This window comes from Neomonachus schauinslandi, chromosome 4, assembly GCF_002201575.2.
Source record: "Neomonachus schauinslandi chromosome 4, ASM220157v2, whole genome shotgun sequence".
Classification (NCBI taxonomy): Eukaryota; Metazoa; Chordata; class Mammalia; order Carnivora; family Phocidae; genus Neomonachus; species Neomonachus schauinslandi.
In genome coordinates, this window is record NC_058406.1 from 26,139,082 (window position 1) to 26,152,845 (window position 13,764).

The 13,764-nt window shown below is 47.5% G+C and overlaps 1 protein-coding gene across 2 annotated transcripts; it reads left to right on the forward strand.

Moving 5' to 3' along the window:
- Positions 1-853: 853 nt before the first annotated feature.
- GJA4 (gap junction protein alpha 4) lies at positions 854-3,588 on the forward strand. 2 transcript variants are annotated; one of them, XM_021683678.2, is made up of 2 exons: positions 854-919; positions 2,076-3,588. In XM_021683678.2, exon 2 carries the CDS (start codon positions 2,093-2,095, stop codon positions 3,092-3,094), a length of 1,002 nt encoding a protein of 333 aa, XP_021539353.1. In that variant the 5' UTR covers positions 854-919; positions 2,076-2,092; the 3' UTR covers positions 3,095-3,588. The 2 variants fall into 2 exon arrangements, with proteins under 2 accessions (XP_021539353.1, XP_044769892.1); XM_044913957.1 differs by lacking the exon at positions 854-919 and adding an exon at positions 1,717-1,732.
- The last annotated feature ends 10,176 nt before the right edge of the window (positions 3,589-13,764 follow it).

The window sequence follows — 13,764 nt, forward strand, 5'->3', positions numbered from 1 at the left end:
TGGGCAGGCGATCAGAGGTCACTAAGCAACTCCCAGAAGTCACTGGAAACTGATTTGGGTGCCCCCACCCCCCTTTAGAGGCATGAGGATGGGATCCAAACTAAAGGTGGGGAGCCCCTCCTCTTCAGTCTCCAGTGACTTCTGGGAGTTGCTTAGTGACCTCTGATCGCCTGCCCAGGAGTGGGGATATTTGAGAATTCGGCAAGAATTCAGGCTGGGTTGAGAGCCCAGCTCCACCACAGATGCTAGGGAGGGCAGATATAAGCCCTCTCTCCCAGTGTGGTTCCCCAGGTCCTGATGAGCCTCCATTGCCAAGTCCTGGCACAGTGCGGGGCACACTGAGGCCACCTAAAAAATGAGTGGCCTTCTCCCTCCTTTCTTCCCACCGAGGGCAAGAGGCCCCCAAGTCAAGGAAAGGCCCTTCCCTGGAGGCCCCCACACCCTCATCCCCATCTGCCCATCCCTCACAGCCCTCAGGTCAGGTGCAGGATCAGAAAGTTCTTGCTTTGATCCTTTCAAATCCAGCTACCCTGAAAACACTTGGCCCTGGAGAACTCCTGAACTCCCCGGAGAAACAGGCTGGGAGGGTTACCGGCCGGAAGACGGCGCCAAGGGCGAAGAAGGGGACGCCAGAGGCTTCTCGAGCCCCCTCCCCCCCCCCCCCCCCCCGAATTCTCAGTGCCACCTCCAGGGCCCCTTCCTTGAGCGCGGCTTCACGGAGTCTGCACCTCCTCGCCCCCGCCCCCCGCTCTGAAAAGCGCCCCGCGGCCCTCCCGCCGCGCTTCCTGCCCCCACCCCGCCCCTCCGCGCTATTTAAGGCGCCCCCGCCGCCCGGCGCCGTCCAGCAGGGCTCCCGCGGGCGCCGCTCCGCCGTCGCGCTTCCCCGCCGCCACTGGGCAGCCAGGCAAGCAGGCAGGCGGTGAGTAGGGTTGGGGGGCGGGGCGGGGGGGGGACCGGGGCGCCACCTGCCAGCGAGCGAGCGGGGGACACGTCTGCCTCCGGCCAGGGGCTGAGGGTGGCTGCGGGGTCCGGGGGGAGCCCCAAGGGCTAGGCTTACCCAGCCTGCCTGTGGCCAGGCTCTCTGCTAAGCCACGTTCCAACCTTCTTTCAGTGTGTTCTTATTACCCTAGGAGGTAAGAGTATTATTTCCATTTTACAGGAGAGGATGCTCAGGTGCTAAGGTTGACAGTTCCCCAAGGTTAGTTCACAAGAGGGAGTGAGGACCGAAGTCTGATTCCACAGCCTGGCTCTAAACAGCCTTGCTCCAAGGAAGAAGCACCTCCTCTGCATCCTTCCCTGCATTTCTCCCCCCAGTTCTCCGCTCCCCTTCCCTCCCTTCCCCAATGTTCTGGGAACTTTGTGGCCTGTGCCTCCACTCTGCTATGACAATTCTTTTAAGAGTTAAGAATTTGGCAGCAACAGCTTGGGGGATGGGGGAAGGATGGAGAAAGGGGATAGTATCAGTGTCCATGCTTAAGTGGCAGGTGGTCACTATTGCTGACAGGTGGGACTATTACAGGATGCTGCCTTTAGCATCTAACACCCGTCCCACAAGCTCAAAGGTTAGAGTGAAGGCAGCTGGGTGAGCTACAATGGGCAGAAGAGTGGGGAGCCGAGGCTTTGGGCCCCCTGAGAAGCTGAAGATAGCACCACCCCCACCCCCACAATCTGGAGACAGACAGCCTGTCATGAGCAAAGGAAGGAGGGGCATAGCACAGCTGTGTGACCTTAGGTAAGTTCCTCAAGTTCTCTGTTCCCATTAGCTCAGGAGCCTCAACGTGATCCAAATCTTGAGCTGTGTCATCCTGGGACAATGGCTGGGAACAAGAGGGACACAGGTGTATGACAAGACAAGGACCCTAGCTGTATTTTGTCAGAGCTTAGTAGCCATCATCCAAAGATCAGCTTTTAGTCCTGACCACCCTGCTGCGTGTGAGCCCCCAGGCCAGTCCCTCCCCCTCCTTGAGCCTCAGTGTCTCTGTAGGCAAAATGGGCATGGCCAACCTCCCCGCAGGCTTGTTGCTAGGACAACCGAGGAGGATGCCATGCTGACAGCATCCTCTGTGTCCCTGCAGACGGAGGCCGGGGAGCCATGGGCGACTGGAGCTTCCTCGAGAAGCTGCTGGACCAGGTCCAGGAGCATTCCACCGTGGTGGGCAAGATCTGGCTGACGGTGCTTTTCATCTTCCGCATCCTCATCCTGGGCCTGGCTGGTGAGTCGGTGTGGGGCGACGAGCAGTCCGATTTCGAGTGTAACACAGCCCAGCCGGGCTGCACCAACGTCTGCTATGACCAGGCCTTCCCAATCTCCCACATCCGCTACTGGGTGCTGCAGTTCCTGTTCGTCAGCACGCCCACCCTGGTCTACCTGGGCCATGTCATTTACCTGTCTCGGCGCGAGGAGCGGCTGCGGCAGAAGGAGGGGGAGCTGCGGGCGCTGCCAGCCAAGGACCCACACGTGGAGCGGGCACTGGCAGCCATCGAGCATCAGATGGCCAAGATCTCGGTGGCGGAGGACGGTCGCCTGCGCATCCGAGGGGCGCTCATGGGCACCTACGTGGCCAGCGTGCTCTGCAAAAGCGTGCTAGAGGCTGGCTTCCTGTACGGCCAGTGGCGTCTCTACGGCTGGACCATGGAGCCCGTGTTCGTGTGCCAGCGGGCACCCTGCCCCTACCTCGTAGACTGCTTCGTCTCGCGGCCCACGGAGAAGACCATCTTCATCATCTTCATGCTGGTGGTCGGCCTCGTCTCCCTGGTGCTTAACCTGCTGGAGCTGGCTCACCTGCTGTGCCACTGCCTCAGCCGGGAAATGAGGGCCCAGCGGGGCCAGGATGTCCCCCTGACCCAGCGCACCTCCTCGGAGCCCTACGCTGACCGGGTCTTCTTCTACCTCCCCATGGGCGAGGGACCCTCGTCCCCACCGTGCCCCACCTACAATGGGCTCTCATCCAGTGAGCAGAACTGGGCCAATCTGACGACAGAAGAGAGGCTGGCTTCTTCCAGGGCCCCCCTCTTCCTGGACCCACCTCCCGAGAGTGGCCAGAAATCCCCCAGTCGCCCCAGCAGCTCTGCTTCCAAGAAGCAGTATGTGTAGGGGCCTGGGGCTTCTGTCACCCAGCAGAGGGGCCCCGGGAAGTCTGGCTGCCTTGGATGTCCTCTCCTGGAAGACTGCAAGGATGAGGGAGGCAGGGGAAGCGGGTGCTTGCTGGCCACGGGGGCCTCATTGCAGCCTGTTTTTGAACACCTAGGGCCTTCCTGGTGAGCAGAGGGCACCATGGTTTCCCCTCCAGAACATGACTTTGCCCCAGGCATGGACCGAGCCAGCTTGGGGTGCTCTTGGCCAAGGGTGTTGTGGTGCCTCTGGACTCTTTCACCTGGTTCAGAGCAAACCCAGAGCCAATTTTACCCCACCCTCATGGGAGATTCACCTCTGCCCACGTTGCCCTCACAGGAGAAGGCTGGTCGAGGCTGCTGGGTCGGCCTTGATCACACGCACAGAGCCTGTGCTGGAGCTGGCCCTGTCAAGGTGTCTCGTTCTCACTCCTTCCTAGTTCCACTGTTTATGCTTCTAAAATAAACAAGACTTGATCACAAGCTAGGTGTGTACCAATGCTGTCGCGATGTGCCTCCAAGGGCTGGGGGGCAGTGGCTTTGCCCATCTCCCTTTTCTTGGCAGTCGTACATGATCTCTGACCTCTGCAACGCCAACTCCACCCAGCACCTTAAACCCTCACGCCCCTACATCCTGCTTCTCAGCAGCCCTGAGTTCTAAACACTCATTTTTTGAAAGGCCTCTGCCATGGTCCTCCTCTTTCCACCCCCACTACCTAGTCCCCCAAAACAGCCAGAGCTGCGTCAGTCGCCACCCCGCCCCATGGCCATTCAGTGCCCTGGCCACACTGGGTGCAGTGCACCCCCATACTGGACACTCTGCTACCCAAGCATGCCTGCCAGCCACGCCCTTCCCAGTCCAGCTCAAATGGGCCTTGCACTCCTATTCGACCTCATCCTGGACCCCTGGGTATTTGGAGAGGCAGGCTTAGATCACTTGCCCCCTCCTACCTTGGCCCTTTCTGGTCTGCCCACCAGAAGGAGCAACTTACGGGTCTGCATCATATCTCCTCCCCATGCACTGAAAACTCAGTAAGAACAGACGATGGCAGTACAGAGAAGTGGAAGGGACTGTGAAGGGACCAAATCTTGCCCGAGTCACAAAGTTTACAGAAAAAGAAACAGTGGAACTGGATCTTCACAGGTGGATTGGAGTTCACTGGGAAGGTGAAGAGAACACAGAGTATTTGGGCAGAGAAAATTGTCTCTGCAAAAGCATGGAGAAGAGGGATGATTAAGGGGTTCAGGGCTTGATGAGCCATCCAGGATGTGGGAGGTATGGCTGAGGATGAGCCCAGTGTTGGCAGAGTTGACTTTTCATGGAAGGTGACATGGGAGGAGGAGAGCACTCAGTTAGTAGCCCTCCCTACCCAGAGAGATCTGGGGCTGGGGTTGGAGGGGGGACTGGGTCCAGCTCAAGTGGCCACATACCTCTTCTTGAGAGCCTTTGCAGCAGGTTGGCAACTTGTCCCCACTCCCATCAAAATAGGTCTCCAAAACACCAGCTCTGCGTCCCTCAGCCCAGAACTAACTTACTCACTACTTACCCATCTAGTCTGAATGCTCAGCCTGAAAAGTTACAGCCCTATAACTCCTTCAGCTCTAGTTCCCATTGTTCCCTCTGAATCCCAGAGCTCTATTAGACCAGCCTCCTCACAGCTCCCCAGACTCATCTGGGTGTGCTCCTACCTTGGTCCTTTGCCAGCCCAGAGTGCCTCTTCCCCCCACTTCCAAACCCCACCAGCCCTTTAAACACTACAGCACCCTGAAAAAGGCAGTACCTGAGTGCGGAGAGAAAGATGAGCTTTGACGTCAGAGGGTCCTCAATTTCAATGCTGCCTCTGACATGTACAAAGCCATGTGGTCTTAAGTCAATTATTTCACTTCTCTAAGTCTCTGTTCTATCATCTATAATATGCAGATGGCATTGCCTGCCACACAACAAGACATAAAAACAAGAGAAAGCACAAGACTAGGACTGGATCCTAGCAGTCATGCAATAAAATTAAGCTCAGCCTCCAGCAAGGCTATCATACATCCTTCTTCCTCAAGGAAGCCCTCCTTGATTTCTCCAGCCAGTCCCTATTGATGATCTCCACCTCAGGAAACTGAACCACTGCTTAGTATGAGCCTATTTCATCTCCCCAGTGAGTCTCTAAGGATCACCAGGAAGTCACTTTTATTCCCCATGGGCCTAGCCCATCATTCACTTTGTCTATGAAACGAGGGACTGAGTTAGACTTGGCAGAAAGTAGGCTGTTTGTGCATAAGAAGGCCATGATCCAAGAGGCTGAGGTCCTCTTCCAAGAGATTCTCCCCCGGCCAGGGTGAAAGGGCAGATCCATGGGTTAGAGGGTAGTCTCTTATAGCCAGCCCAACCTGAAGGTTCTAGAAGCCTGTGCTTCCAGTAGGTATTCCCTACCTGTCCTAGCTTGGAAAGGTGAGAGAAGAAAGGTTTAGATGAGCGAGGAGGGTATCCTTCCTTCCCTTCCCTCGAAGTTCATCCATTCTGAGCTTGGTCTGGGGTCTGAGGTCAGGCCAGGGACTTGGCTCTTGGACAAGACTGGGGTTGGGTCCTACACTTGTGGCCACATAAACACAAAGGCAAATGGGCTGTGGTTTAAGGATGAGAACACTGTCGTGGGAATGGGGCCACACAGAGTGGGGTGGGGGCAGGGCAGTAGGGTGAAGAGTTATGGAGGAAGAGTGGTTATAAGCTCCAACCCACCTGTACTCGTTTCCTAGGCCTTTCGTCACAAAGCACCACAGACTGGGTGGCTTCAACAGAAACCTATTCTCTCACAGTCCGGAGGCTGGAAGTCCGAGATCAAGGTGTCTACAGGGTCGGTTCCTTCTGGGGGCTGAGGCAAAGTCTGTTCGAGGCCTCTCTCCCAGCTTCTGGTGGGTTGCTGGCCACCTTTGACATTCCTTGGCTTATAGAGGCATCACCCCCATCTCTGCCTTCATCTTCACATGGCATTCTCCCTCTGTGTGTGTCTGTCTCTGTGTCCACATTTTTTCATAAGGACATCAGCCATATTGGATTTTAAGGCCATTCTAACGACTTCATTTTAGCTTGATGACCTCTGTAAAGACCCTATTTCCAAATAAGGTCACATTCTGAGGTTCTAGAGGTTAGAACTTCAGCATACCTCTTTGGGGGGAACACAACCCACAGCGCCACCCCACCAGCCCCACCTCACCTCTAAGCACTAGTGGGGCGAGGCCAAGGAGAATGTTCAGTATGTACTGGACTCGGGCATCTCCTTGGTGATGTGGGCCTGGATGGAACCCAGCACATTCCACGTCGCTTCTTCCTCCCACCTGCCTATTCCTCACCACCACCAAAATCTAAGATGGTAACAGGCAATTCTCAGTCACAGAAAGAGTCATAGGAGGCTTGACTCCCGCCTCCCACTCCTCACACTGACTTGACTCTGGCTCTTGTCCCTCTCTGGGCCTCAGCTGAAAAACAGGTATGTGGCAATTAGGTATGAGGAGCATTGCAGGAAGTAACCTGTGACTAATCACTGGTCTAAAGCTTGTGAGTGATGTGCTATTTTCATCAATCAGAACGGATTCCAGTTTGTTCCTATATAAGATCAGTTCCAGTCACTTGAATTCACAGTGCCTTCCTGAGTAGGAAAGAAAGGGATGGGGTTATGTGGAGTGCAGTCGGAATTTTGCATAACCCAAGGTCATCTTATCTATGACCCACGGGAGCATGTGAACATCATGGGCTGCACATAAACAGAGCTGTCGGGCTGGGTGATGTCAAACCCCTTCCCAAGCTAACGTGCTGGCTCTAACGTCCTGGCTTACTGGCCGCTGGGGTGCTGACCTCATGCTTCTACCACCAGCCTCCAGTGCCTCCGCTGAGGATCCTTTGTTTCCGTTTTACACTAACCTCAGCATGACCACTGACGTTTGTAGGAAGGGATCTCCATCACGGGTCGTTAGAACTTCTTTTTCAACCTTACAACTTCCCCCACCAGCCCTGGCTCTGACCCCAGTGCCACACCAGGCTCAACCATTCTGTCCTTCCGTGCAAGCACTGTAACCACAGACAGACAGCCACCAGGCTGGTCCTGAGTCTGCTCTTCTCCTATTCTTCTAGCTGACTCCGATTTCCCGAAGTCCCTGGCCAATCAGCAATCTGTCTACTTTCCTTTTAAAATGTGCCTCACTCTCCTGGGTGCTAGACATGATAGTCAAGGTGGTCCGGGTCCAGATTATCACCTCTCTTGACTCAAAACTTCTACTTCTATTAATGCAACATAGGATTATATTAACTTCTCTATTTTCTTCTCTTTTCCATATATAGAAATTTTTTTCAGATTATAAAAGCATGCATGATCATTGTAGACAATGAGATCCCACCATGCAGGCATAATAACTATTAATATTCAAAAATAATTCCTTTCAGGCTCTTCCATGAATATTTTTAAATAAAATCTGAATGAAGGTGTACCTACAGTTTTGTATTCTTTTTTCATTTTACATAAATCATAAGCCTTTTCCCCCATGTCATCAAGTTGGATACACTACTTAATCGCTTTATCATTATCTACTTAACCATGACCCTGATATTGGATCTTTAAGTTGTTTGCAATTAATTATCCTCTATTATAAATTGCACTGTGATGTAGACGCCTGAACATGAGTGTTTTCCAAATTGCCTATTTCCTTAAAAGAAAGACATTCCAAGAAGTGAAATTACTGGGTCAAAGTTCCAGGAATTTTAAAGGTCCATTTTCATTTTAAAAAGTTAGGGGCTTTTTTTCTGATTGTGGAAGTAATTCACTGTGGATGATTCAAAAATGCAGAAAGGCACAAGCAAATCCTAAGAAGGAAAGGCACCAGCCACCTCTGCGTGGGGGAAAAGGTGGAGCTGAAAACAGGAGAGCTGACTGAAGGCCCAGGGCACAGAGGATCCTCCTTCCGCCATCCTTAGAGAAATGGGAGCTTGTTCTCAGGAGACAACAAAGCAGAGATGCAGGGGGAGACACCATGCAGAGTGCAGGGTGGGAGTAGCATAAAGGACACAGGGGAATTGAATGGAAATTTACATACTCAAGGGTGAGACCCTCTTTCCCCCCACAGCTGGCTCCCAGAATGCTGGTTCTAGATGAGGCTATAAAAAGAGAACCTGATTTAGACTGCAGGCCCTGGAAGGCTGCCTTGAGGAAGTGAGCCTCAGCACCCGAAAGGTGAGGAGGGATGCTCAGGGAAGAGATGGGGAGAGCATCCCAGGCAGAGGGAACAGCATTCTCCAGGCTCCGAAAGAAGGGGGCTTGATATATTATTCATTGCTCAGGACTTTTTTCTATATGATCTGCAAGTTCCTTTCCAGAAAAAAAAAAAAAAGATTTATATATTCAATTGCATTGTATGAAAGTGCCCAATGCAAGGCCCCCACACTAACATTATTAAAAATTTTTAATTCCTCTGTTAATTATTAATCAGAAAAAAAATATGATATCACCTTTTAACACATAAGCCCTGATTACTGGTGAGGCTGGACATTTTAAAACTACTTCTTCAGCACTTATGTTTCTTCTGTGGATTTTCTTTGCCCATTCTTCTCTCAGGTTTTGGTGTTTTCTGATCAGTTTGTTTAAGCTCTTTATAGAGGGAGGATATCAACTCTTTATTGGGCATGTTGGTTATAAAAAATTTCCTTAGTGTGTTATTTTGTCCTTTCTAATCTCTATGTAGTCAAATTTATCAATTTCTTTCTGTATAATAATTTCAAGTTTATACTGTTTCCCTTCTCTAGAATTATTTTTCAGCTTCTAATGTTTGACCTGTCTTGAACATAATAGGAGACAAATAAATAATTGTTGAATAATATAAAGAATGAACAAATAAATTAATTTTAGCATATAAGGTGAGGTGCTAACTTTTTTCCCCCACTAATTAATGATTCCAGCGGCACTTACTGAATGATCCTTCCTACACTAATTTGTGATACCAGCTTGACCATACACTACATTTGTATACATGAAACAATCCATTTCTGGACTACCTAAAATGTCATTCCATTGATTTATTAATTTATATGATACTAACACTCTTTGCATTAGTGTAGCTTTGTAACACATTCTAAAATCTGGTAGAATACCTTCTTTTCTTATTTTTTTACTTCTCTTCAGAATCCTGAAATCCATGTATAAATTCTCTAGGCAGGTGTTTGGAAGATCTGCTCAGTGGAATCTGACAGACCCATAAGAAAAGACCTAAAGATGTGGTCAGTAAGGGTTGCCAAAGGAAACAGATTCCTCCATGGCCGTGAGATGAAGAGCAGTCAGAAAGCCCCACCCATTCACTCTGAGCATCCCAGGTTTTTTTGGCGACCCTTCCTTAATATGAGCACACAGCCAAGAATGCCAAGCATTCGAGGAAAACACCTTATATGAAAGAGTCTGAAACAAACCACTGAGTGCCCAGCCCAATGGACAATATACGACCACACAGGTGGAAATTTTCAGAACACAGGAGACAAAGAGATGAGCCCACAAGTCTGCAGAGAGATAACAGAGTTCTATATGTGGTCTCAAGAATCAAAATAGCATCACACTTTTCAACAACACTGGAAGCTACAGGACGATGGATGTCTTCAAAATTCTGAGGAAAGTGAGGAAAGAAAATTCAACCTGGAATTCTATACCCAGGCCAATGACTGATTTAGGTAGACTATACACTCTGCAATTGTTTTAATAGCATGATTCCTTGAAGGTTTGAACAAACTTGCCTTTAAAGCCAGTTGGACTCGATGTCTTTTTTTTTTTTTTTTTTTGCCTTCACTTATTATTTTTTTATTTTAATTCCAGTACAGTTAACATACAGGTGTGCAGTAGAGTGATTCAACACTTCCATACATCACCCAGTGCTCATCCCAATAAGTGCCCTCCTTAATCCCATTCCCCTATTTCACCCGTCCCCCCACCCCCCCTCCCCTCTGGTAACCTTCTGTTTGTTCTCTATAGTTGAGTCTGTTTCTTGATTTGTCATTCCCTCTCTCTTTTTTTCCTTCTGCTCATCTGTTTTCTTAAATTCCACATGTCATTGAAATCATATGGTATTTGTCTTTGACTGACTTATTTTGCTTAGCATTAGACCCTCTAGATCCATCTATCACTGCAAATGGCAAAATTTCATTCCTTTTATGGCTGAATAATATTCCATTTTATATTTATACCACTTCTTCTTGATCCATTCATCTGTCGATGGACACTTGGGCTGCCTCCATAATTTGGCTATTGTAAATAATGCTGCAATAAACATAGGAGTGCATGTATCCCTTTGAGTTAGTGTTTTTGTACTTTTTGGATAAATACCCAGTAGTGAAATTACTTGTTCAGAGGGTAGTTCTATTTTTAACTTTTTGAGGAACATCCATGCTCTTTTCCACAGTAGCTGCACCAGTTTGCATTCTCACCAACTGTGCACGAAGGTTCCTTTTTCTCCACATCCTCCCCAACTCTTACATCTTTAGTCTTTGATTTTAGCCATTCTGACGGGTGTGAGGTGGTATCTCATTGTAGTTTTGGTTTGCATTTCCCTGATGATGAGTGATGTGGAGCATCTTTTCATGTGTCTGTTGGCCATCTGTATGTCATTTTTGGAGAAATGTCCATTCATGTCTTCTGCCCATTTTTTAATTGGATTATTTGCTTTTTTGGTGTTGAGTTGTATAAGTTCTTTATATATTTTGGATACTAACCCTTTATCAGATATGTCATTTGTAAATATCTTTTCTCATTCAGTAGGTTGCTTTTGAGTGTTGTTGTTTCCTTCATTATGCAGAAGTTTTTCATTTTTATGTAGTCCCAATAGCTTATTTTTGTTTTTATTTCCCTTGCCTCAGGAGACAAATCTAGAAAAATGTTGCTACAGCCGACGTCAGAGAAATTACTGCCTGTGCTCTCTTTTAGGATTTTTATGGCCTCGGATCTCACATTTAGGTCTTTAACCTACTTTGAGTTTATTTTTGTGTATGGTGTAAGAAAGTAGGCCAGTTTCATTCATTTGCATGTAGCTGTCCAGTTTTCCCAACAACATTTGTTGAAGAGACTGTCTTCTTCCCATTAGATATTCTTCCCTGCTTTGTCAAAGATTAATTGATCATATAATTGTGGGTTTATTTCTGGGTTTTCTATTCTGTTCGATTGATTTATGTGTCTATTTTTGTGCCAGGATCATATGTTTTGATTATATTACTTTGTAATATAACTTGAAGTCTGGAATCGTGATATCTCCATCTTTGCTTTCTTTTTTCAAGATTACTTCAGCTATTTGAAGTCTTTTGTTGTTCCATACAAATTTTAGGATTGTTTGTTGAGGTTCTTTGAAAAACACTGTTGGTATTTTGATGGGGATTGCATGAAATCTGTAGATTGCTTTGGGTAGTATAGACATTTTAACAATATGTGTCCTTCCAATCCATGAGCATGAGATTTCTTTCCATTTCTTTATGTCATCTTCAATTTCTCTCATCAATGTTTTATAGTTTTCAGAATACAGGTCTTTCACTTCTTTGGTTAGCTTTATTCCTAGGTATCTTATTATTTTTGGTGCAATTGTAAATGGGAGGGTTTTCTTAATTTCTCTTTCTACTGCTTCATTATTAGTGTATAGAAATACAAAACATTTCTAAACATTGGTTTTGTATCTGTGACTTTACTGAATTCGTTTATCAGTTCTAATAGATTTTTGGTGGTCTTTCATCTTTTTTTTTTTTTTAGATTTATTTATTTATTTATTTGACAGAAAGAGACACAGAGAGAGAGAGGGAACATAAGCAGGGGGAGTGGGAGAGGGAGAAGCAGGCTCCCCGCCAAGCAGGGAGCCCGAAGCAGGGCTCGGTGCCAGGGCCCTGGGATCATGACCTGAGCTGAAGGCAGACGTTTAACGACGGAGCCACCCAGGCACCCCAGGTTTTCTTTTTTTAAAGATTTTATTTATTTATTTATTTACCTGAGAGCGAGAGAGCACAAGCAGGGGGAGGGGCAGGCAGAGGGAGAAGCAAGCTCACCACTGAGCAAGGAGCCCAATGTGGGCCTCGATCCCAGGACCCTGGGATCACGAACTGAGCCAAAGGCAGATGCCTAACTGAATGAGCCACCCAGGCGCCCCCAGGTTTTCTATATACAGTCATGTCATCTGCAAATAGTGAAAGCTTTACTTCTTCCTTACCGGTTTGGATGCCTTTTATTTCTTTTTCTTGTCTAATTACTGTGTCTAGGACTTCCAGTGCTATTTTGAATCAAAGTGGTGAGAGTGGACATCCATGTCTTGTTCCTGTCCTTAGGGGAAAAGCTCTCAGTTTTTCCCCATTGAGTATGATGTTCACTGTGGGTTTTTCATATATAGCCTTTATTATGTTGAGGTATTTTCCTTCTAAATCTACTTTGTTGAAGATTTTTATCACGAACAGACATTGCACTTTGTCAAATGTTTTTTCTGTATCTATTGAAATGACCATATGGTTTTTATCCTTTCTCTCATTGATGTGATGTATCACATTGATGGATTTGCAAATATTGAACCACCCTTGAAGTCCAGGAATAAATCCCACTTGCTCAATGGTGAATGATTTTTTCAATGTATTGTGGGATTCAGTTTGCTAGTATTTTGTTGAGGATTTTTATATCTATGTTCATCAGAGATATTGGCCTATAGTTATCTTTTTTTGTGGTGTCTTTATCTGGTTTTGGTATTAGGGTGATATTGGCCTCATAGAAGGAATTGGAAGTTGTCCTTCCTCTTCTATTTTTTGGAACAGTTGAGAAGAATAAGTAACTCTTCTTTCAATGCCTTTTTATGTCATTCTTTAAATTTTTTTTACTGTCTCCAGCAACTATTTGCCTACTCAGATTTCCTTCTTCATGAATCTTAGTACTTTACATTTTCCCACAAAAAAAGAAAAAGAGAAAAGAAAATGCTATTTGAATTAGGTGCTTGGGCAGCCTTAGGTAATCATGCCATCTATTTTCACTTTGCTTACACTTCAACTAAAAGCCCTAAATAAGATTGTTCCTTGGCTTCTTTGTGTGCCATGTGGAGAAATTTTGTATCAGAGTTATACTAGTTTGGTGGGCTGCCACTAAGCTATTACTAAGCATGAGCTTATGTAATTGGGAATTTGGGCAATAAAAGTGACACATCTGAAATCTACAACAGCAAAATGTCAGCATGTCCACTTCAGCCCATTATGCCAACTGACAAGAACCATCCTCTTAAATCTGGATTCTCATCCAGAGTATTAGCCACTCTTCGCTTTGATAAATCCGATTTATCCTTCATCTGGTAAGTCTGAGAGTTTAATACAATTAAGTGGCTTTCCCTGGTGGAGTCAACATTTATTCCTGGGTCTGTATGTTTAGGGTCTTTGTTAAGTGCAAAGTACTATTTCTAAAAGACCATACCCCTTGCTCCACCCCACTCTACAGGAGGGAAGGCAGCACAGAACAACAAAGTATCACAGAGAATCTGAGGGTGTGGGAGACCTGATTACCTAGGCCATGTCCTGAGCTCAGAGAATCTCAATCAGCCCAGCTTGGCTGTGACCCAGAGGATCTCTAAGAGCAGAAACAGAAACTCAAGGGTTGGGGGATGGTGGATTTTTACAAGGAGAATGAGGGACAGACA

Bases quoted from the DNA above. Each gene is read 5' to 3' on its own strand.
- GJA4 (XM_021683678.2), top strand. From the start codon at position 2,093: ATGGGCGACTGGAGCTTCCTCGAGAAGCTGCTGGACCAGGTCCAGGAG.